The following is a 21,547-nucleotide window of genomic DNA, read 5'->3' on the forward strand; positions in this document are numbered from 1 at the left end:
ATTGAGTGCAGTTTGCCTCTTAATAAATGTGTTGCATCTTACTCCAACTTTCCTTCTATTAAGACTGGCGTATTAAATTCCCCCCATAGCCCCTGTTCATATAACAGCTCAATAAAAAATACAGCTGACATTCTGGAATAGCTTCACAATCATATGGTCACAAGACACAGTTGTAATGATATAAATGTGGATTAATAAATAAAAGTAACTCCCTAAAGAAAAATAGCAGCTGTTGTAAAGAGAAAACATAAGGTTCAGTTAGAAGGCAGATGACCTGGTGTAATCAAGTGGCGAATTTAGAACAAAGTGACTTCAAGGTTATGATAATGGTTAGACTCCGTGCCAGCAGCATATGTATGTGGGTGATATTATCTGACAAATAAGTATTTGTCTAACTTTTTTTTAAATTTAGTTAGAAGATGTATAGAATAGTATAGAAGTATATAAGAATAACGTTTGTTCACTGATCACCAAATTAAATTGTTCTACCGGAATTCGGTAAATGGTAGATTTTTTTTAAGGATTGATATAGTCAAATGTAGATTTTAGATTTGGCGTACAAAGACTGGATGGAGTGATAGATGTGCCAATCCAGGCATGAAATCAGTGCTTACATTGCAAGCCATAGCTATTGTTTTTCTGTTTTTAATTTTTACCTTTGTAATGCATTTAAACACAAACCGCTACTAATTCCATTTATTTGTAGATACAAAATGGTCTGTGTACAGAAACACTGTGCTGACATGTTCATCTTTTACCGCATTACATGATTCCTGCTCCTCTAAAAGAAAACAGCAGCCAAAGTATTTTGACACCTTAGAGGAGTATTCCCCTCTCGAACATTTATTGCATATACACAGGACATTCCATAAATGTCCGATAGATGCTGGTCCCATCTCTAGGATCCACACCTTTTTCTAGAATGGGGGCCCCTGACCCCCGTCCTACCACTGCCACTATTGCTGGGCGCCTGCCAATGATTTTCGAGGTGGCCTGGTTTTCTGGAAACAGCCGAGAGCATTTTCAGGCCTCCCACAGAAGTTCGTGTCAGTTACGGAAACAGCGTAGCACAGTGAGCTACATAGTTTCCGAAAATCGAGAGCTACGGAAATAGCGTAACAGGATGAAAAACTGCAATTCTGACAATGTTTTGTAATATATTTTTTTATGCCATTCACTGTGAAGGTTAAATACAATTTTAATTTTGTAGTTTGGTTCGTTACGAACATGGCAATACCAATTATATAAGTTCCCCATTTCTTAACCCCAATTATGTATACTTTTTTCCTTTATATATTAAACATTTTTCTTTAAATAATAAAGCATTTTTAATTGGGGAAAAGTTTTTACAGTTAATTTTTTATTTCTTTTTTTGTTCCTCTAGAGGACTAAACTATGCAGTACTTCTGTATTGCAGTGGATTATGGTTGTCAGCATAACCCCTCTGGAAAGGCTTAATAGGTGTACTAAGATGGTAGGCTTGGTGTCCAATGTTTACCCTGTGGATACTATAGCAGCCCAATGGCACCCCGCAATCACGTCACAGGGGGCCGATGGGGTGACAGAGGGAGACCCCTCCCACTAACCACTTAGATGCCGCTGTCAGAATTGACCTTGGTATTTAAGCGGTTAAATGACCAAGAGCAGAGTTATCTCCGTTTGAGGCTGTTAGAGCGGGGTGATGGCTTCTGTGCTCGTATCATCACTATGACTTCGTATTCTATCAATTTTAGGGAACTGCTTAGTTCTCATGACGTAATCAGGGCCGGTGTTAGGGGTTGGTAAACTGGGCAATTGCCCAGGGCCCCCATCCCAGTGGTGAAACTACCACTATAGCAGCCACAACAGTTGCTACGAGGCCCGCGGCACACAACATTTATGGGCCGAGCGGCACTGGCCCCCTCACGTCCGTTGGCGCCGTTAGCACCGGGGGGGGGGGCCCTCCGGGTGCTAGCGACTGCCATATTCAATTATATCTGCGTATTCAGGATCTACAAGTAAGGGATCTGTGTGGCACAATCTACAGGGGACGCTTTGGCGCTATGTACAGGGAAAACTGGCACTATCTACATTGGCACTGTGGCACTATCTGCAGGGGGCACAAAGGGGACATTATTACTGTGTGGGGGGCACAAAGGGAACACTGTTGCTGATGGGGCACTTTTTTTGTGTCGAGCACTAAGGGATCATTATTACCATCTGTGGCACTGTGGATTACGAGTTTGTTTAGGGGATCGGCTATAGGTGGGGAGGATGCTGGAAAAGCGAGAAACCAACATGTCTGTGTGTCCAATTCTGCAGACAAATTGTGGCTGGAAAGAGTCGTCACAGTGGTCTGGGCCGGATGGAGAAAAAAAGGGAAAGTGAAAGACTCTAATCAGAGAAAACATCACCTGCGAGCCACTGGATATAAATGTGCTGTAATCACTTCTACCGTCTGCAGAGCGCCTGTGTATAACTGGCATCTGCCACTGTATGGTCACTACATGGTAGTAATATTGGTCTTTGTATAGGGGTTTTTATTTAATAACAGTATGGGGGTATTATTCAGTTCACTAAGTCGTTATGTTGTGGTGCTATTATTTGGATCTTATATTGTGGTAATATTGGTCTTATAATAGTGAGTTGTGCTCAGACACAGTATGCAGGTAATATTTAATCTGGTATAGTGGTATGATTTAAAAACTGTATATAGATAATTTTTTTTGTGTAAGACGGGGAACATATGTTTTGGGGCTTGCAAAACTTCTGGATGCACTAGAAATCGGCGATGTAGTTCTCTGCATACTGCCTTCTGAGTTGACTGCATTATTGATACAAAAGTTTAGCATTTGGGGACCCACTTTTAACTTTGCCCAGGGTCACACATGGTCTAAAACCGTCCCTGGACGTACATTTTAGTCGGGAAGGGGTTAATCTGGAATTATGTCAGCATGAATTATTATCTGAAACGGTTTCTATATTCATGTACAAAGATTTTTTTAAGGAACAACGTATACTTGTTAACATGCAGCAGTCTGGTCGTGAAACGTTTTCTAGAGCTGTTCTTTGGTCTCCACTAATCTCCCCTTCCATTAATACAACCCTTCCATTAATGTAACCCTTAAGTTACAATATTAACCCATCCCTGAACAACTATTGTAACTTGAAACCACTATTATGAAAAACTAGTAATGGATTCCAAAACCTCCAATATTTTAACACAAAATAAGAAAAAATAAACTATAGGTAGATAACTAAGGCCTCGTTCACATCGCCGTCGGGCTTTCGTTCATGGGTTCCGTTAGATATTTCTGCTAGGGGAATGACCGGAAAGCCAAACGGAAACCATAGCTTCCGTTTGCATTACCGTTGATTTCAATGGTAATGCTTCCGTTGCAAATGGTTTCCGTTTGTCTCCGTTTCATAAGGTTTCCGTTTTTTTGGGCAGAATCAATAGCGTAGTCGACTGCGCTATTGTTTCCGCTCCAAAAATTTAAACTTTGCAGAACGGAGACCAACGGAAACCATTTGCAATGGAAGCATTACCATTGAAATCAATGGTAATGCAAACGGAAGCTACGGTTTCTAATTGGCTTTCCGTTCATGGGTTCTCCAAACGGAAAGGTCTAGCGGAACCCATGAATGCAAGCCCAACGCAGATGAGAACGAAGCCTAATGCAGATAAAACCAAGCTTTACATATGAAAGTCAGAATGAGCTGCTGGAAGCTAGCAAATAATTTTCTATGTTGAGGAAATTCTTCAGGGTCGTGTACAGTAAAAACTAAAATGAGCCACCCTCACCTGGTACCCAAGAAGCTGCTGGTCCTGGCACAGATCGATAGCAGTAAAAATTGTATAATACACGTAGAGAACAGTACAGTACATGTAGTACAGGTAGAAAGCAGTACAGTACATGTAGTACAGGTAGAGAGCAGTACAGTACATGTAGTACAGGTAGAGAGCAGTACAGTACATGTAGTACAGGTAGAAAGCAGTACAGTACATGTAGTACAGGTAGAGAGCAGTACAGTACATGTAGTACAGGCAAAGGGCAGTACAGTACATGTAGCACAAGTAGAGAACAATACATTATATGTAATACAGGTAGAGAACAATACATTATATGTAATACAGGTAGAGAGCAGTACAGTACATGTAGTACTGGTAGAGAACAGTACAGCACACGTAGTACAGGTAGAGAGCAATACAGTACATGTAGTACAGGTAAAGGGCAGTACAGTATATGTAGTACAGGTAGAGAGCAGTACAGTACATGAAGTACTGGTAGAGAACAAAACATTACATGTAATATAGGTAGAGAGCAGTATAGCACATGTAGTACAGGTAGAGAGCAGTACAGTACATGTAGTACAGGTAGAGAGCAGTACAGTACATGTAGTACAGGTAGAGAGCAGTACAGTACATATAGTACAGGTAAAGGGCAGTACAGCCCACGTAGTACAGGTAACGGGCAGTACAGTACACGTAGTACAGATAAAGAGCAGTACAGTACATGTAGTGCAGGTAGCGAGCAGTACAGTACATGCAATACAGGTAGAGCAGAACAGTACATGTAGTACAGGTAGAGAACAGTACAGTATATGTAGTAGAGGTAGAGAGCAGTACGGTACACGTTGTACAGGTATAGAGCAGTACAGTCCATGTAGTACAGTTAAAGGACAGTACAGTACATGTAGCACAGGTAGAGAGCAGTACAGTACATGTAGTACAGGTAGAGAGCAGTACAGTACATGTAGTACAGGCAAAGGGCAGTACAGTCCATGTAGTACAGGCAAAGGGCAGTACAGTCCATGTAGTACAGGTAAAGGACAGTACAGTACATGTAGCACAGGTAGAGAGCAGTACAGTACATGTAGTACAGGTAGAAAGCAAAATAGTACATCTAGCACTGCACTCCAGAAAGACACTAACAGACAGCCAATCAGTGTTTGCTCTTCAGTTATACTGGTATTTACTGATTGGTTCAACTTGATCCCAATGTATTGCTCTGATTTACAAGCTTTTTATCGGTTAAAAGCACACACTGATTGGCCAGAAATTCTAGCAAATCTCAGGTGCTGCAAACGGACACAGAGTATTATTGGAGTTATTGATAAACCCAATCAGGACAATATAGTATGCTACTGTATAGCCAGTTTTTCTCAATTACAAGCATCATTTTATATGACATTCCCTGTTAGGCATTCTGGCAGTATTTGTAATACCTGGCAGCATATGAAGGTTGATTGGCAAGATCTTACCAATAGTGCCTGGCATAGGACATCAGTCAGCTTGAACACAGTGTGAGTTTTCTGATCAAATGTGAAAGACAGACACTATAAAAGGCACTCAGCTTGAGAAGGCCGTATTTAATGTATGCCATGAGCTGTACAGGATTCAACTTTTTGTGATGTATTTTCATTAATATGAGCATATTGTATGAAACCCTGGCTCTACTATTACTTCATCAATGATTTATTGAACTATGAAGATGGTGACTTAAAAGCAGTATACCTTTATCTGGGAAAAAGGACGGTCGTAGCTTCCAACATACAGCAATCCAACATTCTGAGTCAGAAGCCTAGAGGAGAAAACAAAGGACATTCAAAATCACCACTTGCATCTTCAAATTATACTTGGCACCATAAACAAAATTAATTAGACATACTGAGAATTATAGTTTGCTTTTAAGTAAACTTAGTAGACTTTAATATTTATTGTATAATCTACGCAACTAATAGAGCAGGCTGCTGGTAAAGAAAACAATCAAGAAACTGTCTGCTTTTTATTCGGCATCAACAATTTATATAACAACCATCCAAAATTTATAGCAATAGAAAAATCCCCCAGTTGCTTACGCAGAGAAAAGTGCAAAACTACCTACAAAAAGGAGAGCAAAGACAAACGGAAGAGAAGGTAGAGCGGAGTTATGAGGATATGAATTACAGCCAGCACATACTTCATTCAGATGGTTATGGAGTACATATGGCTACACTTACGGGTAGATTGGAATAGCAATTGTTGTTGATACACCGACAGCTAAATCAGAACATTGCTCCCGTGTCTGAAACTCAGTACTATGTATTAGGATGCATTGCCACACAACCTACAAAGAACTGCTAGTGTTATTCATCATCAATTCAATGAAATGTGTTTTTTTTTTCTGGTTCATCGTGGATTTATGAATTGCATGACTTTTCTACAAATGCACTGTAATAAAGTATTAACACAATTCGGTAAATAAAGTGGTCGGACAAAGTTCTGGCAACATTCTGTAAGCTCAAACTTGTTTAAGTGTATAACGGTGGTAGCCAAATAGTAGATTGTAATCTACTGGTAGACCTCAGAGAAGGAACCAATAGATCTTCATCACAGAAATGAGAAAACTGCCTCCTCATATGTTTGTGTTTCAGGGTGCCTGTGACCAGTCATTTCTATTAAAAGTTTTAAGTCAGTACCAACAAAGAATCAAAATTGCTTCCAATAGCTCCAATCAAGACGAAGACATGTGTAAAGGAATCACTTAACACAGACAATAACCTGTCACCAGGTTAAAGTATTAAACTATTCCGTAAAATACATCTTTCGTTACCCAGTTTTTATTAATTGTTATTGGGGCAAGCCAATTGCTTATTTTCCCTGAATATGATTATGGTTTAATCTTCTCCTTGCCAAGGATGTATCTCATACATTCTTGCAGGTAGGCACTTCAGTGGCCAAGGACGTATCGGATACATTCCTGCAACTAAATGTTCTAGTGACTAGAGCTGGCTGAAGTGGGAGCTGCATATACTTGCAGCACTCACTTCAACCCGTGCTTCTTAATACTCTCTTAGATAAAGCTGCGAACTAGGTCTGGTTTTAAAGCTGCATACTAGCCCGAGTTAGAGCACGTGGGAACTTATATTTGTAAGCCTTCACTTCTTCAACCTGTATGTAGCAGGAGAGGGGTGGCCAGTGGGGATGAGCTGTCAGCATGCAGAGAGAGGAGGAGAATCTGTGATCCTCCTCCTGTCCCTGTATGGCTGTAGATGACCCCAGGGGAAGGGCTAACAAACTTTTCTTCATGTTATCAAACTTCCCACTCTCATCAATCAGACAGCATACTTGCTCTCTGATTGTCAAATATGAAAGGTCTTTTTCTTTCCGAGAAAAGAAGTAGGAGCATGAACAATAGTTTATCTAATCAACCCTCTGTGCTTAAATAGGCGGTTTATACACTTAACGACCCAGCCATTTATCAGTGTTTGGACTGCGGCATGAAATAAATCGCACCAAGCACTTGAACCACATGCACACACAAACATCAATAAAATGTATAAATTTTACACTGTCTCATCCTGCCTATACCCAAATTTTAGCATATAAACACAGCCTTAGGGTTTGTATAGGGGAATGGAAAATTATATACCTATATAATCTCTAATTTAATTTGCACACAAAAATAGTTTGGCATATTCCTGCGGTTTTGGCATTTCTTTAATAGATGCACCTGTGAACGTAGACATGTGGCACGTATGAACGCCTCACATCTTACAGTTTTTTCAGAGTACATTTTGTTTACAAAAGGTACTCAATTTTGAGTATGCAATTTATTAGCAATGTTGAATGTTCGTAAAATGTTTGCTTATAATCACTGTTTGATGCAAAGTTGTGTGAAGGTGGTTGTGTGTATAAATATTTTTTGTAAATAAAGTTTTTATTAACATTTTATAAAGATACATAACATACGAGAGCCCCAACGTGAGGTATTCATAAAACTAGACTCCGTAGGACGTGTGTATAAACATTTTTACGCACGGTAACCAGCGCGCCCTCAAAAAATGTATATTTTCATAGCATAGTAGCTGTTTGTAGTGTGCAGTACATTCTTTTTAACACATTTGTGGATGACCGTAAAATATTTAAGGGCTTCTGTTTCAGCATTTTTGACAGCATTCGCTCTTGTTGATGTAGACGTGTGTGGTATGTATGAACTTTGCATGTCTTGATCTATTATTTTTCCATTGATTTGTGTGTAAACCTCCGCTTTTATGGGAGTTTCAGGCGCAAATGTATGTTGTAAAGGGAGTCTGTCACCAAAAATTGGCCTATCAAAGCAGCAGCACCAGTAATATAGTGTAGTCTCATCTGAAACGCGGTTTTCATTTTTCAGACGAGTGGCTCCATTGCAGCGAAAATAACTTTATTCTTCATATGCAATTTAGCTTTTAGGAGCAATGAGGGAGTCACCATTGCTACAAACTACTTTACTTTCTATCCCCAGGTGAGGCTACACTATTTTACTGTGGTGATGCTTTGATAGGCCAATATCTGGTGACAGACTCAATTTAAAGCATACCTCACCAGGGGCGTAACTAGAAAAGACTGGCCCCCATAGCAAACTTTTGACTGCTCCCCTCCCCTGGGTGCCACACACAACCCCCCCTTGTAGATAGTGCCCCCTGTAGATTCTGCCATACAGCCCCCCTGTAGCTAGTGCCATAGAGTCCCCCTGTAGATAGTGCCATAGAGTCCCCCCCTTGTAGACATTGCTATGCAGACCCCCTGTAGTTAGTGCCACACAGTCCCCCTTGTAGATAGTGCCCCCACCTCCCCCTTGTAGATAGTGCCATACAGCCCCACCACCCTCTTACTTGTAGACAGTGCCCCCACCTCCTCCTTGTAGATCATGCCATACAGCCCCCAACCTCCCCTTGTAGTGCCATATAACCTCCCACCTCCCCCTTGTAGACAGTATCCCCCAAACAAATTGTACCCACAGGATACTTGCGTAGGCCGGCGTGGTCCGATACCTCCCTGCTCTGCCATAGTGTTCAACAGTATCTGTGTACTGAGGAAACAGATACTATTGAATGTGGCACAGGCTACCTCTTGCCGTGGGCTCCGTAGCAGCCGCTATGGTAGTTACGCCACCATACCTCACTTTTCAGAATAAGCAGTAATATGTAAGTACATGAAGAATAATACTTTGTTTGGCAATTATATAACTTTAATTCTGCATTTATTTATTTTTTGCAGTTCTCTCCTCTGCAGGCTCTCTCTCTAATTCTCACCTGTCTCAGAGCTAGTGGGCGGAGTCTAACTGCTATCATGTCTTCTATACACTGCACACAGAGAAGAGGAGAATACTGATCTCCTATCTCCATCTATCATACAGTGGTGCTTGAAAATTTGTGAACCCTTCAGAATTTTCTATATTTCTGCATAAATTTTACCTAAAACTACATCAGATTTTCACGCAAGTCCTAAAAGTGGATAAAGAAAACCAAATCAAACAAATGAGTCAAAAATATTAGACTTGCTCATTTATTTATTGAGGAAAATGATCCAATATCACATATCTTTGAGTGGCAAAAGTATGTGAACCTTTGCTTTCAGCATCTAGTGTGACCCCCTTGTGCAGCAATAACTGCATCTAAAGGTTCCCAGTAATTGTTGATTAGTCCTGCACATCGGCTTGGATGAATTTTAGCCCGTTCCTCCATACAAAACAGCTTTAACTCTGTTATGTTGGTGGGTTTCCTCCCATGAAGTGCTCGCTTCAGGTCCTTTCACAACATTTCTATTGTATTAAGGTCAGGACTTTGACTTGGCCATTCCAAAACGTTATTGTTCTTTAACTACTCTTTGGTAGAATGACTTATGCTCTTAGGGTCGATGTCTTGCTGCATGACCCACATTCTCTTGAGATTAAGTTTACGGAGAGATGTCCCGACCTTTTTCTTTAGAATTTGCTGGTATAATTCAGAATTCATTGTTCCATCAATTTTGTTATTCAATCTCCTCCTGATAGTGGACTCATGAACATTACCTAATGCGAGATACGTCTTTAGTTGCTTAGATGTTACCTTGGGTTCGTTTGTGACCTTGCAGTATATTATACGCATTGCTCTTGGCGTGATCTTTGTTTGTCGACCATTCCTGGGGAGGGTAATAATGGTCTTGAATTTCCTCGATTTGTACACAATTTGTCTGTGGATTGGTGGAGTCCAAATTCTTTAGAGATGGTTTTCCAGCCCAATGAGCATCAACAACTCTTCTTCTGAGGGCCTCAGAAATCTCCTTTGTTTGTGCCATGATACACTTCCACAAACATGTGTTGTGAAGATCAGACTTTGACCCCGGTTCTCTAATTAGATCGCTCCACTCACACCTGATTGTCATCTCATTGATTAAGAACACCTGACTAATTTCACCTTCAAATTACCTGCTAATCCTAAAGGTTCACATACTTTTACCACTCACAGGTGTGATATTAGATCATTTTCCTCAATAAATAAATGACCAAGTCTAATATTTTTGACCTATTTGTTCTCTTTATCTACTTTAAGGATTTGTGTGAAAAGCTGATGTAGTTTTAGGTCAAATTTATGCAGAAATATAAGACTTATGAAGGGTTCACAAACTTTCAAGCACCACTGTATATAGAAGCTGCAGCAGCATGGAGGAGATTATACAACAGTACAGACCAGTGTAACTAAGAATTCAGCACTGGGGTAACATAGAAATCTTACCAGCAGCTTGTGTCTTTCTCACTCTACTCCAGCTTCCTCCCCTGCTTACATAGACTTCTATTGGCAGACAGGAAAGAGACGTACTCCCACCTGGAGCCCACCAATTCTGCTCTGTAACCAAGAATGGGCTTTGCTTGACAACAGGGGGTTGACAGCAGATTACAGGAAGGGAGATACCCAGTGGCAGTAACTTCCCATGGAATTGAATGGATAAAACAACTCAGTTTGAACAGTAAGTAAATTACAAAGTTGATCTATATCAGGTATACTATTAGATTAGCATAAATTGTTTGAAAGGTTAGTGTCCATTTACTGCATTTCTTTTTTTAAATAATTCCTGTTTGTCATAAAGTTATGTGAAGATGGAGATGGCTAGCAACAGCACGACAAGACAACTGCAATCATCAGGTTGAATGCCTCCAGGAAATATATAGGGTTTAGGGGTGCACTCACATTTAAGGTGAGTAATCCCTGAATTTTATAGGTTGTTACTTTTTGACAAAGTCAAGGTTAAAGAATAACTAACGAATTAGATTACTTATTCAGAATAAGCTGTTATATGTGTATAACACTATTTCTGGCCATTATATGACTTGTATATAACATTTGTTAGCAGCTTTTCCCTATGGAGACTATCTCTAATTCATGATTTTCCCAGAGCTAGTGGGTGGAGCCTAACTGCTATCGTGTCTGCCATACACTGTGCAGATAGGAGAGCAGGGTGTTTTCTTCCCTTTCTCTATTTAACGTGTATATAATAGCGGCAGCAACATGGAGGACACCATACAGCAGTAATGAGCAGTTTTTATGAATCCAGCACAGGGGTGAGATATAACTCTTTCTATGAAGCTGCAGCAGCGTCTGTGTTTCTCTGCCTCTTTCTTACTTTGCTCATGCTACCTCCTGCCCCTCCCCTATCCATAGATTTCTATGGTCAGCTGTAGTCTGATCCTAAAGTGAGCTCAGAGACCATCTTGTCTTGAAGAGATGGATTTAGCAGCAAAATTACAGTGAGTAAACAGTTACATAGTTAGTATGGCTGAAAAAAGACATGTACATCAAGTTCAACCAAGGGACGGGAAAAGGGAAGGGAAAAATTTCTACACATAGGAGCTACTGTGCCTGCTGTGACCAGCTCCTGCGGTAGACTATTCAATAGATTCACAGTTCTCACAGTAAAGAAGGCTTGTCGCCTCTGCAGGTTGAACCTTTTTTTCTCCAGACGGAGGGAGTGCCCCCTTGTTTTTTGAGGGAGTTTTACATGGAACAGGATTTCACCATATTTTTTGTATGTGCCATTAATATATTTATATTAGTTAATCATGTCACCCCTTAGTCGTCTTTTTTCAAGGCTAAATAGGTTTAATTCTTTTAATCTTTCCTCATAACTTAGATTCTCCATGCCCCTTATTAGCTTTGTTGCTCTTCTTTGTAATTTTTCCAACTCTAGGGCATCCTTTCTATGAACTGGAGCCCAGAACTGAACTGCATATTCTAGATGAGGCCTCACTAATGCTTTGTAAAGTGGCAATATTACATCCCTGTCCCGTGAGTCCATGCCTCTTTTAATACACGACAATATCCTGCTGGCCTTTGAAGCAGCCGATTGACACTGCATGCTGTTATTTAGTTTATAATTTACAAGTACACCCAGATTCTTCTCAACAAGTGACTCCCCAGGGTAGCTCCCCCTAGAACATATGATGCATGCAGGTTGTTGGTACCCAGATGCATAACTTTACATTTATCTACATTAAACTTCATTTGCCAACTGGATGCCCAAACACTTAGTTTGTTTAAATCCGCTTGCAATTCACGAACATCTTCCATAGACTGAACTATACTACATAGCTTGGTGTCATCTACAAAAATAGAAATAGTGCTATTAATCCCATTCTCTATATCATTAATAAATAAGTTGAATAATAGTGGTCCCAGCACTGAACCCTGGGGTACACCACTTATTACTTGGGACCATTCAGAGTAGGAATCATTCACCACAACTCTCTGGATATGGTCCTTGAGCCAATTCTCAATCCAATTACAAACTATATTTTCTAAACCTATAGTCCTTAATTTACCCATTAGACGTCTATGAGGGACAGTGTCAAATGCCTTTGCAAAGTCCAAAAACACTATATCCACAGCGGCCCCTCTGTCAAGGCTTCTGCTCACCTCTTCATAAAAACAGATCAGGTTAGTTTGACAACTTCTGGCCTTAGTAAAACCGTGCTGGCTGTCACTTATAATACTATTTTTTGTCACATAATCTTGTATATAGTCCCTCAATAGCCCCTCAAACATTTTCCCCACGATGGATGTTAAGCTTACTGGTCTATAATTACCCGGGGAAGACCTAGAGCTCTTTTTGAAAATAGGCACCACATTTGCCCTCCGCCAGTCCCTTGGCACTATACCAGTCACTAGAGAATCTCTGAATATTATGAAAAGGGGGACAGAAATAACTGAACTAAGCTCTTTAAGAATTCTAGGGTGTATCCCATCTGGTCCCGGGGCCTTGTGCACATTTATTTTATTTAATTTAGCTAGTTAGGAAGGGTGGGGGCCTGATGAGTTGAAAAAAAAAAAAGGCTTTGTTCTCTATTAAGAAATATTAAAAAAGTTTGATATATTAGCTTGTACTCTTGCTTTATGCAAAGTTTGTTGAAAAGTTAGTGAACATTGAAAACCTGATTTTTGGTCTTTGGTGATTTTATGAAGATATGTGAACGTAGACATATACCTAAGTGGTACTGTATGAACTCTGCACATCTTGAACTTTCATTTTTCAGATGTGTGGTGCATATAATTGTTTGCCTGGGTCATACTTTTAGCCACAAATATAAATGTTTATACTTCGGTTTTATAAAAAATTACATTTTGACACAAAATTGCATGACGGTGCCTGTGTGTATAAAGTGCTGAGCGGTATTTTGACAATATGCCAGGTATCTACTTTCAGAAAATATATAGGTATGGGGGTTTAGTATGATTCTTTATTTTGTAATGTATTTATTTGTACATGTCAAAAGTGTGAAAATTGTCCTTGCTACTAGAGGTGAAAAACCTCCCAAAAAATCCTGGCAGTGAAAGGGTTACATTTTAGCTGATTCTAATAAAAAAAAGTGTATGCCTAGAAACAAGCACCTTGACAGCAGTCGGGTCAAGCCGTTCTCATCTTAGTTGTCTAAATTAATCAATTTTTACTGAAAACTAAATTTTGTTTGGGAACCTCTTTGAAGGCTACGGACACCTTTGAACTATTTTTTTTTTTTATTTCATTGCAAAACAGATTTCAAATTAGTTTACATTTAAAATGTTCTACCTTTTGGCTTCTGCAGCATGCCTGTATATACAGTGTCTTGTGAAAATATTCACCCTGCTTGGTGTTTTTCATGTTATGTTGCATTACAACCTTTTATTAAAACATTTTTTTTTAAGGGTTTATACCATTTGAATACACTACATGCCTACCAATTTCAAAGGTGGTAAATATTTTTTACTGTGATACAAACAATAATTAAGACAAAAAAATAATGTGAATAAGTATTCCCCCTGATAGACAATACTTTGTGGAGCCACCTTTTGCAGCAATTACAGATGTAAGTCTCTTGGGGTTTGTCTCTATTAGCTTAACACATCTAGACACTGGGATTTTTGCCCATTCTTCCAGAAAAAACTGCTCCAACTCCTTTATGTTAGATGGGTTGCATTGGTGTACAGTAGTCTTAAAGTCATGGCACAGATTCTCAATTGAATTGAGGTCTGGGCTTTGACTAGGCCATTCTAAGACATGTAAATGTTTCCTCTTAACCCCTTAACGACCAAGGACGAAAATGTACGTCATGGTCGGCTGCTAGTTCCCGCACCATGACGTACATTTTCGTCCGCATTTCAAACTGTCACTCTGTGTAAACACAGAGTGACAGACCCGCGCTGACAGTTGTCCCCGACAGCTGAGACATTAGTCTTGCCGGACAGCGGACCATCGCCGCTGATTTCGGCAGTTAACCCCTTAAGTGCGGCGACGGATTGCCGTCGCCGCATTTAAGTGGTTTGAAGCACATCAGCAGCCCCCACGAAGTGATCGTGGGGGCTACCGATGCTTGTCACGGCAATCGGAGGTCAGATAATGACCTCCGGGTTGCCATGCACGGAAGCCTCGGAGAAACAGCCTCCGGCCGTTCCTCCTCTGCTTCCTGTCAGTGTGACAGTCACGTCACAATGACAGTTAGAGTACATCACACTACGTGTGTAGTGTAATGTACTCTAGCAGCGATCAAAGCTGCAAGACTAAGTGTCCCCTAGTGGGACAAGTAAAAAAAAGTAATAAAAATGTTTTAAAAAAAGTGTAAAAATAAAAGTTATAAGTTCTATAAACACTAAATGCTTTTTTTCCTATAATAAGACTTTTATTATAGAAAAAAAATGAACACGTTAAAAAAGTACACATATTTTGTATCACCGCGTTCGTAACGAACCCAACTATAAAACTATAATGTTATTTTTCCCGCACGATGAACACCCCAAAAAAAATCAATAAAAAACTACGACAGAATCGCAATTTTTTGGGTCACCACCGCTCCCTAAATAAAGAATAAAAAGTGATCAAAAAGTCGCATGTACCCGAAAATAGTACCAATAAAAACTTCTATCCGTCCCGCAAAAAACAAGCCCTTACACAGCTTTTTTGACAAAAAAATAAAAAAATTATGGCTCTCAGAATATGGTGACACAGATTTTTTTTTTTTTATAAATAAGTCATTTTATTGCGCAAACGCTAAAAAAAAAGGACCAAACCTAAATACATATGGTATCGCCGTAATCGTACAAACACGCAGAATAAAGTAAAAATGTAATTTATAGCGTACGGTGAGCGCCGCAAAAAAAAAACCTAAAAAAACGGTGTCAGAATTCCTGTTTTTTGCTCAGGATTGCAAAAAAATTGAATAAAAAGTGATCAAAAAAAATCGCATGTACCCCAAAATGGTACCAATGAAAACTACAGATTGTCCCGCAACAAATAAGCCCTCACACCGCTCTATTGATGGAAAAATAAAAAAGTTATGGCTCTTGGAAAGCGGGGAGTGAAAATCTAAAATATGAAAGCAAAAAATGGATCAGTCCTGAAAGGGTTAATTCATTTCTAATGAAAAAACGTATGACCACATGTGGGGTATTTCCGTACTCGGGAGAAATTGCTTTATAAAAAATGGTTGTTTTTTTCCTCCTTTATCCCTTGTGAAAATGAGAAAATGCAACATTTTAGTGGAAAAAATTTTGATATTAATTTTCGCGCCCTAATTCTAATAAACTCTGCAAAAGACCCGTGGGGTGTAAATGCTCACTATACCCCTAGAAAAATTCCTTGAAGGTTTTTCCAAAATGGGGTCACTTTTGGGGGGTTTCCACTGTTTTGGTCCCTCCAGTGCATTGCAAATGCGACATGGCACCGAAAACCATTCCAGCAAAATCATAAATCCAAATGGCGCTCCTTCCCTTCTGAGCCCTGCTGTGGGTCCAAACAGCAGTTTATTACCACATATGGGGTATTGTCGTAATCGGGAGACATTGCTTTACAAATGTTGGGGTGCATTTTCTTCGTTATTCCTTGTAAATAATAACAATTTCTATGTTGTTTCAGAAAAAAAGTACATTTTAATTCTTACAGACTAATTTCAATATATTTAGCGAAAAACCTGTGTGGTCAAAATGCTAACTATACCCCTAGATAAATACCTTAAGGGGTCTAGTTTTCGAAATGGGGTCGTTTATGGGGAGTTTCTATCATTCTGGCAGCTCAAAGCTTCTCCAAATGTACATTGGGGCCTAAAACATTTTCAAGCAAAATATGAGTCCTGAAAGCCTCCGGGTGCTCCCTTCCTTTGGGGCCCTGCCGTGTGTCCAAACAACGCATTAGGGCCACAATGTGGGTATTTTTGAAAACAGGAGAAAGAGGGTGATAGATTTTGGGGTGTGTTTCTTCATTTTCATGGTCGCTTTACAAAGAAATCGGTCTTCAAACAAATACTTTTATGAAAAAAGTGAAATTATTAATTTTTTTCACCTGATATGCATTAAATTTAGCAAAGAACTGTGGGGTCAAAATAATTACTATACCCCTAAATAAATACCTTATGGGGTCTAGTTTTCTAAATGGGGTCGCTTATGGGGAGTTTCTATCGTTCTGGCAGCTCAAAGCCTCTCCAAATGTACAGTGGGGCCTAAAACATTTTCAAGCAAAATATGAGTCCTGAAAGCCTCCGGGTGCTCCCTTCATTTTGGATCCTGCCGTGTGTCCAGGCAGCGCATTAGGGTCACAATGGGGGCATTTTTTAAAACAGGAGAAAGAGGGTGATAGATTTTGTGGTGTGTTTCTTCATTCTCATGGTCGCTTTACAAAGAAATTGGTCTTCAAACTGATACTTTTATGAAAAAAAGTGAAATTATTTTTTTTTTCACCTGCTATGTATTAAATTTAGCAAAAAACTGTGGGGTCAAAATACTTACTATACCCCTAGGTAAATACCTTAAGGGGTCTAGTTTTCTAAATGGGGTCATTTGTGGGGGTCTCCATCACTCTGAGACCTATGAGCCTCTGAAAACCTGGCTTGGTGCCGGAAAACAAAATGTACTTCAAAATTTATAAAATTATTATTCAATTTGTAAGTCCTCTAAATTGCTGAAAATTTATTTTATTTTTTCAAAAGTGCTGCCAAAATGGAGTAAAGAGATAGAAATATATATTTAATTAAAAAAATTGTACAGTATGTGTGTACATATGTGACATATTGCAGTTAAAAATAGGGGAAAATGGTAATTTTTACAAAATTTCTTCAATTTTTCTATTTTTTAATTAATTTCCGCAAATCGTATCAGTCTACTTTTACCACTAAAATAAAGTACAACATGTGACGAAAAAACAATGTCAGAATTACTTGGATATTCAAAACTTTCACAGAGTTATTCTCTGATAAAGTCAGACATACCAGATTTGACAAATCTGGCTTGGTCATTAAGGTACAAACATGCCCGGTCATTAAGGGGTTAAACCACTCTAGTGTAGCTTTAGCAGTATGTTTAGGGACAATGTTCTGCTGGAAGGTGAACCTCTGTCCCAGTCTAAAATCTCTGGCAGACAAACAGGTTTTCCACGAGAATAGTCCTGTATTTGCTGACATCCATTTTTCCTTCAGTCCAGTTTTTTTGTTCCTGCCAATGAGTATCAGTATCACCATAGCATGATGCTGCCACCGCCATCCTTCACTATTGGAATAGTGTTCTTCGGGTTATAGGAGGTGTTGTGTTTGCACCACAATGGCCAAAAGTTTAAGTCTTATCTGATCAGAGAACCATTTTCCATGTGTTTGGCAAGTCTGCCACATGCTGTTTAGCAAACTCAAAATGTGTTTTCTTATATTTTTATTTATGCAATGGCTCTTTTTGGCCACACTTCCATAAGGCCCACTCTGTGGAGTGTGTGGCTTATAGTGGTCCTATTGACACATACTTCCATCTCCACTGTGGTTCTTTTGAGCTCCTTTAGTATTATCTTTGGAATCTTTGTTGAATCTCTGATTATTGCCCTTCATGCCCGGTCAGAGTTTTGGTGGGCAGCCTTCGCATATCAGGCTTGTAGTTGTAATTTTTTTTTCCGTTTTGTTTTAATAAATTTAATGGTGCTCTGTGGAATGTTCAACGTTTAACATATTTTAGTTTATACCCAAACCTTGATCTATACTTCTCCACAACTTTGTCTCTGACTTGTTTGGAGAGGTCCTTAGTCTTCACGTTGCTTGCTTATTGGTGTTGCAGAACAGGAGTATTTATACTGATATCATGTGACATGCACAGAGGGGGGGGGCTTATTCTAATAATTATGTGGTGTCTGAAGTAAATTGGTTTGACTTTACCTCATTTAGGGGTTTCATAGCAAAGGGGGGTGAATTCATATACACTGACAACTTTTCAGTTTGTATTTTTAAACAAGGTTATTTTTCTTTACTCCACTGAAACAAATTGGATGATTTTGTTAGTTCCATTACATAAAAATCTAATTTATAATCCATTTTAATTCCAGGCTGTAATACAACAAAACAGGAAAAACACCAATACACTACAATGCAATCTGCTCGTTGGCGTTCTGTTCTCATTGTGTCAGACGACTCTCTGGCTGCTCAGTGTTGAGCTCCTCTCTGACTTTTCCTGAAGGCTAATCTAAGCTCAACTCCTAGCTAACTTAGATTAGCCTTAAGTAGAGGTCAGAGAGGAGCTACAGACTGAGCTGACAAATAGTCATCTGACGGAATGAGGACAGAACGGAATTGCGAATCTTGCATTGTACTGCATTGTAAAACATACAAGATTTTTTTCTTTATTAACCCCTTCCCGACCTCCGCCATATGGCACACATCGGGAGTGGGAGTATAGAGAGGGCTCCGGGGCTGAGCCCGATCCATAGAAAGAGCGTGACGGCTGTATTTTACAGCCAACAATTCAGTGTAACGAGCAGGATCCCGCTCGAGCCCGATCTCACTCGTTTAACCCCTTAAATGCTGCAGTCAATGGCGACCGCAGTATCTAAGTGGTTAGAAACAATTAAAATAAAAAAAACAACCCTTTTCCCATTTTCCCCCAAGCACAACGTAGAAAAAAAAGACATTAACATAACTGGTATCGCCGCATCCCTAAAAGTCCGAACTATTACAACATATCATTATATAGCCCGCACAGTGAAAGCCATAAAAAATGAAACCCCAGAATCGCTGTTTTTTGGTCACTACATCTCCCACAAAAAATGTAATTAAAAGTGATCAAAAAGTCTTATGTACCCTAAAATGGTATCAATAGAAACTACATCTCGCTCCGCAAAAAATAAGCCCTCACACTGCTCAATCGACAGATAAAAAAGGCAGCGCTTTCTCTGCCTCCCATTGAAGTCAATGGGAGGTCAGAGGCGTAAACGCACGAAGATAGGGCATGTCGCTTCTTTTTCCCGCGAGGTGGTTTTACCACTCGCGGGAAAAAGACGCCTCCGCCTCCCATTGAAATCAATGGGAGGCATTTTCGGGCCGTTTTTGACAAGTTTTTTGGCGCGGTTTCCGTGTCAAAAACTCTGTGTGAACATAGCCTTAGAGTGGCACATTTTAATGTTTTTATTTTTTTTTAACCATCGATACCCAGTTTCATCCCACCCTTTGCTAACCCAAGGGCATAAGAATTAATAATCTAGCAAACCAATACATATGCAAAGGAATTTCAGAAATAACCAGGTTCTCCAAATCTTTCAACAACCAATAGTAACACTCATACAAGACATTGTGTTCATCAAGACTTTCACTGCTGGTGCCTACAATAGAAAGGTTATACAATTGAAACCATTTTAGTTTAAACAATATGTGCAGGCAGCCTGAGGTTTTTTTCAGCCACATTAGTTGCCATCTTCTTGGCAAGTGACAGAATTACAAATTGCACGGGGCAGATCTCAGCTACAGTGAATCTATGCTTAAAAGATCCAATATGAAATGTAAGATCCCAACCATGTGAGCCTAGTCACATACTGCAGTTTCAGAATGCCTGCTTACATTCTTGAATGTATTTGGTCTTGAAAAAAAGTTATACAGTATGCGGATATCTGAAGAAATTTTAATTTGGGTTTTCCACGGATATACTTTCATGATAAAACAGTGTTTGGGAGGATTCAATTGCTGTGGCCTACTCTGTTTCTGAGAACAACAGGGACCCAGTTCCCTGTTTTTGGAGGAGAAGTTGCTGTTTATGTGCAGACAGCCTCCACTGAAATGACTGGGGGAAATAGAAACAACTGTATCCATATCTAATTAATTTCAATGGAGAGTGACCATGTATGCGGTGACGCTTCTCCACCAAAAACAGGGACCTGGATTCCCCTTGCTCTTATGATTGCTGGGGATCTGAGTTGACATGCCACAACAATATATAACCTATTTATATAGCGCCCGTCACTAAACATTTTAATAGTCCATAACATAATTCTCATTGTTTTAAATGTTCAACATGACATGTCAGAAGTTTTGATTGATGAGGGTCCAAGCACCGAGACCCCCACCAATCGCTAAAACGAAGCAGCAAAAGCGCTTGTGTGAGCGCTGAGCCGCTTAGTTTCTGTTCGGCCTTATCCTAAAATCAATGTATCGAAGTACAGGCTCAATAGAAAGTCTATGTGCCCCTAAACCGCAGATCAGAAAATAAAGCGGCTCAGCGCTCACACGAGCGCTTCTGTCCCTTCCTTTCAGACCCCCACCAATCAAAACTTCTGAAATGTCACTATGACTTGTCAGAAGTTTGTTGAATGTTTAGTTACACTTTAATCCTTTACCGACCACCCCACATAGATTAACGGGCTGCAGCGCTGGTCCTTGTGCCTGCAGCCCGTTAATCTACATGTACTCATAACAGAGTGCACAGGCATTCCCATATGCCTGGCATCTCTCAGTACTGGCTGCTACTAGCAGCCTTAGTACTGAGGGAAGACATCGGATGGGATCACGGCTGTGATCCCCGCCGATTAACCCCTCAAATGCGGTGGTCAATAGTGACCGCCACATATAACGAGTTACAACAACATTGGCAGCCCGCAACGCGATTGAGATCTTCAAGACCCTAGTGGGACTAAAAAAAAAGTAAAAAAAAAACATGTATAAAAATAAAAAAAGTAAAAGTTCCAAGTAACAAAATAAAAAAAAATGCATTTTCCCTGTATAAAGTCCTTTATTATTAGAAAAAAATCAATAAACTATGCATAATTGATATCGCCGCGTCCATAACGGCCTAAGCTATAAAAAGTGTAATGTTACTTATCCTGCACGGTGAACGCCGTAAAATAAATGATAAAAAAACAATACCAGAATTGCTATTTTTAGTCACTTCAGCCCCCAAAAATGTAATAAATAAGGATCAAAAAGTCGCATGTACCCAAAAATGGTACCAATAAAAACTACAGTTTATGCCACCCAAAAAAAAACGAGCCCTCACACAGCTTTCTTGATGGAAAAAGAAAAAAGTTATG

General features: G+C 39.6%; 1 protein-coding gene across 2 annotated transcripts in view; it reads right to left on the reverse strand.

The window, feature by feature from the left end:
• The window catches only part of RNGTT (RNA guanylyltransferase and 5'-phosphatase), a 441,842-nt gene that overhangs the window by 42,009 nt on the left and 378,286 nt on the right, over positions 1–21,547 (reverse strand). For both annotated transcript variants that reach the window (XM_075862139.1, XM_075862138.1), the window contains exon 14: positions 5,498–5,564. In XM_075862139.1, the coding sequence (XP_075718254.1) occupies positions 5,498–5,564 (67 nt within the window). The remainder of the gene's footprint in view (positions 1–5,497; positions 5,565–21,547) is intronic.

This window comes from Rhinoderma darwinii, chromosome 4, assembly GCF_050947455.1.
Source record: "Rhinoderma darwinii isolate aRhiDar2 chromosome 4, aRhiDar2.hap1, whole genome shotgun sequence".
Lineage (NCBI taxonomy): Eukaryota > Metazoa > Chordata > Amphibia > Anura > Rhinodermatidae > Rhinoderma > Rhinoderma darwinii.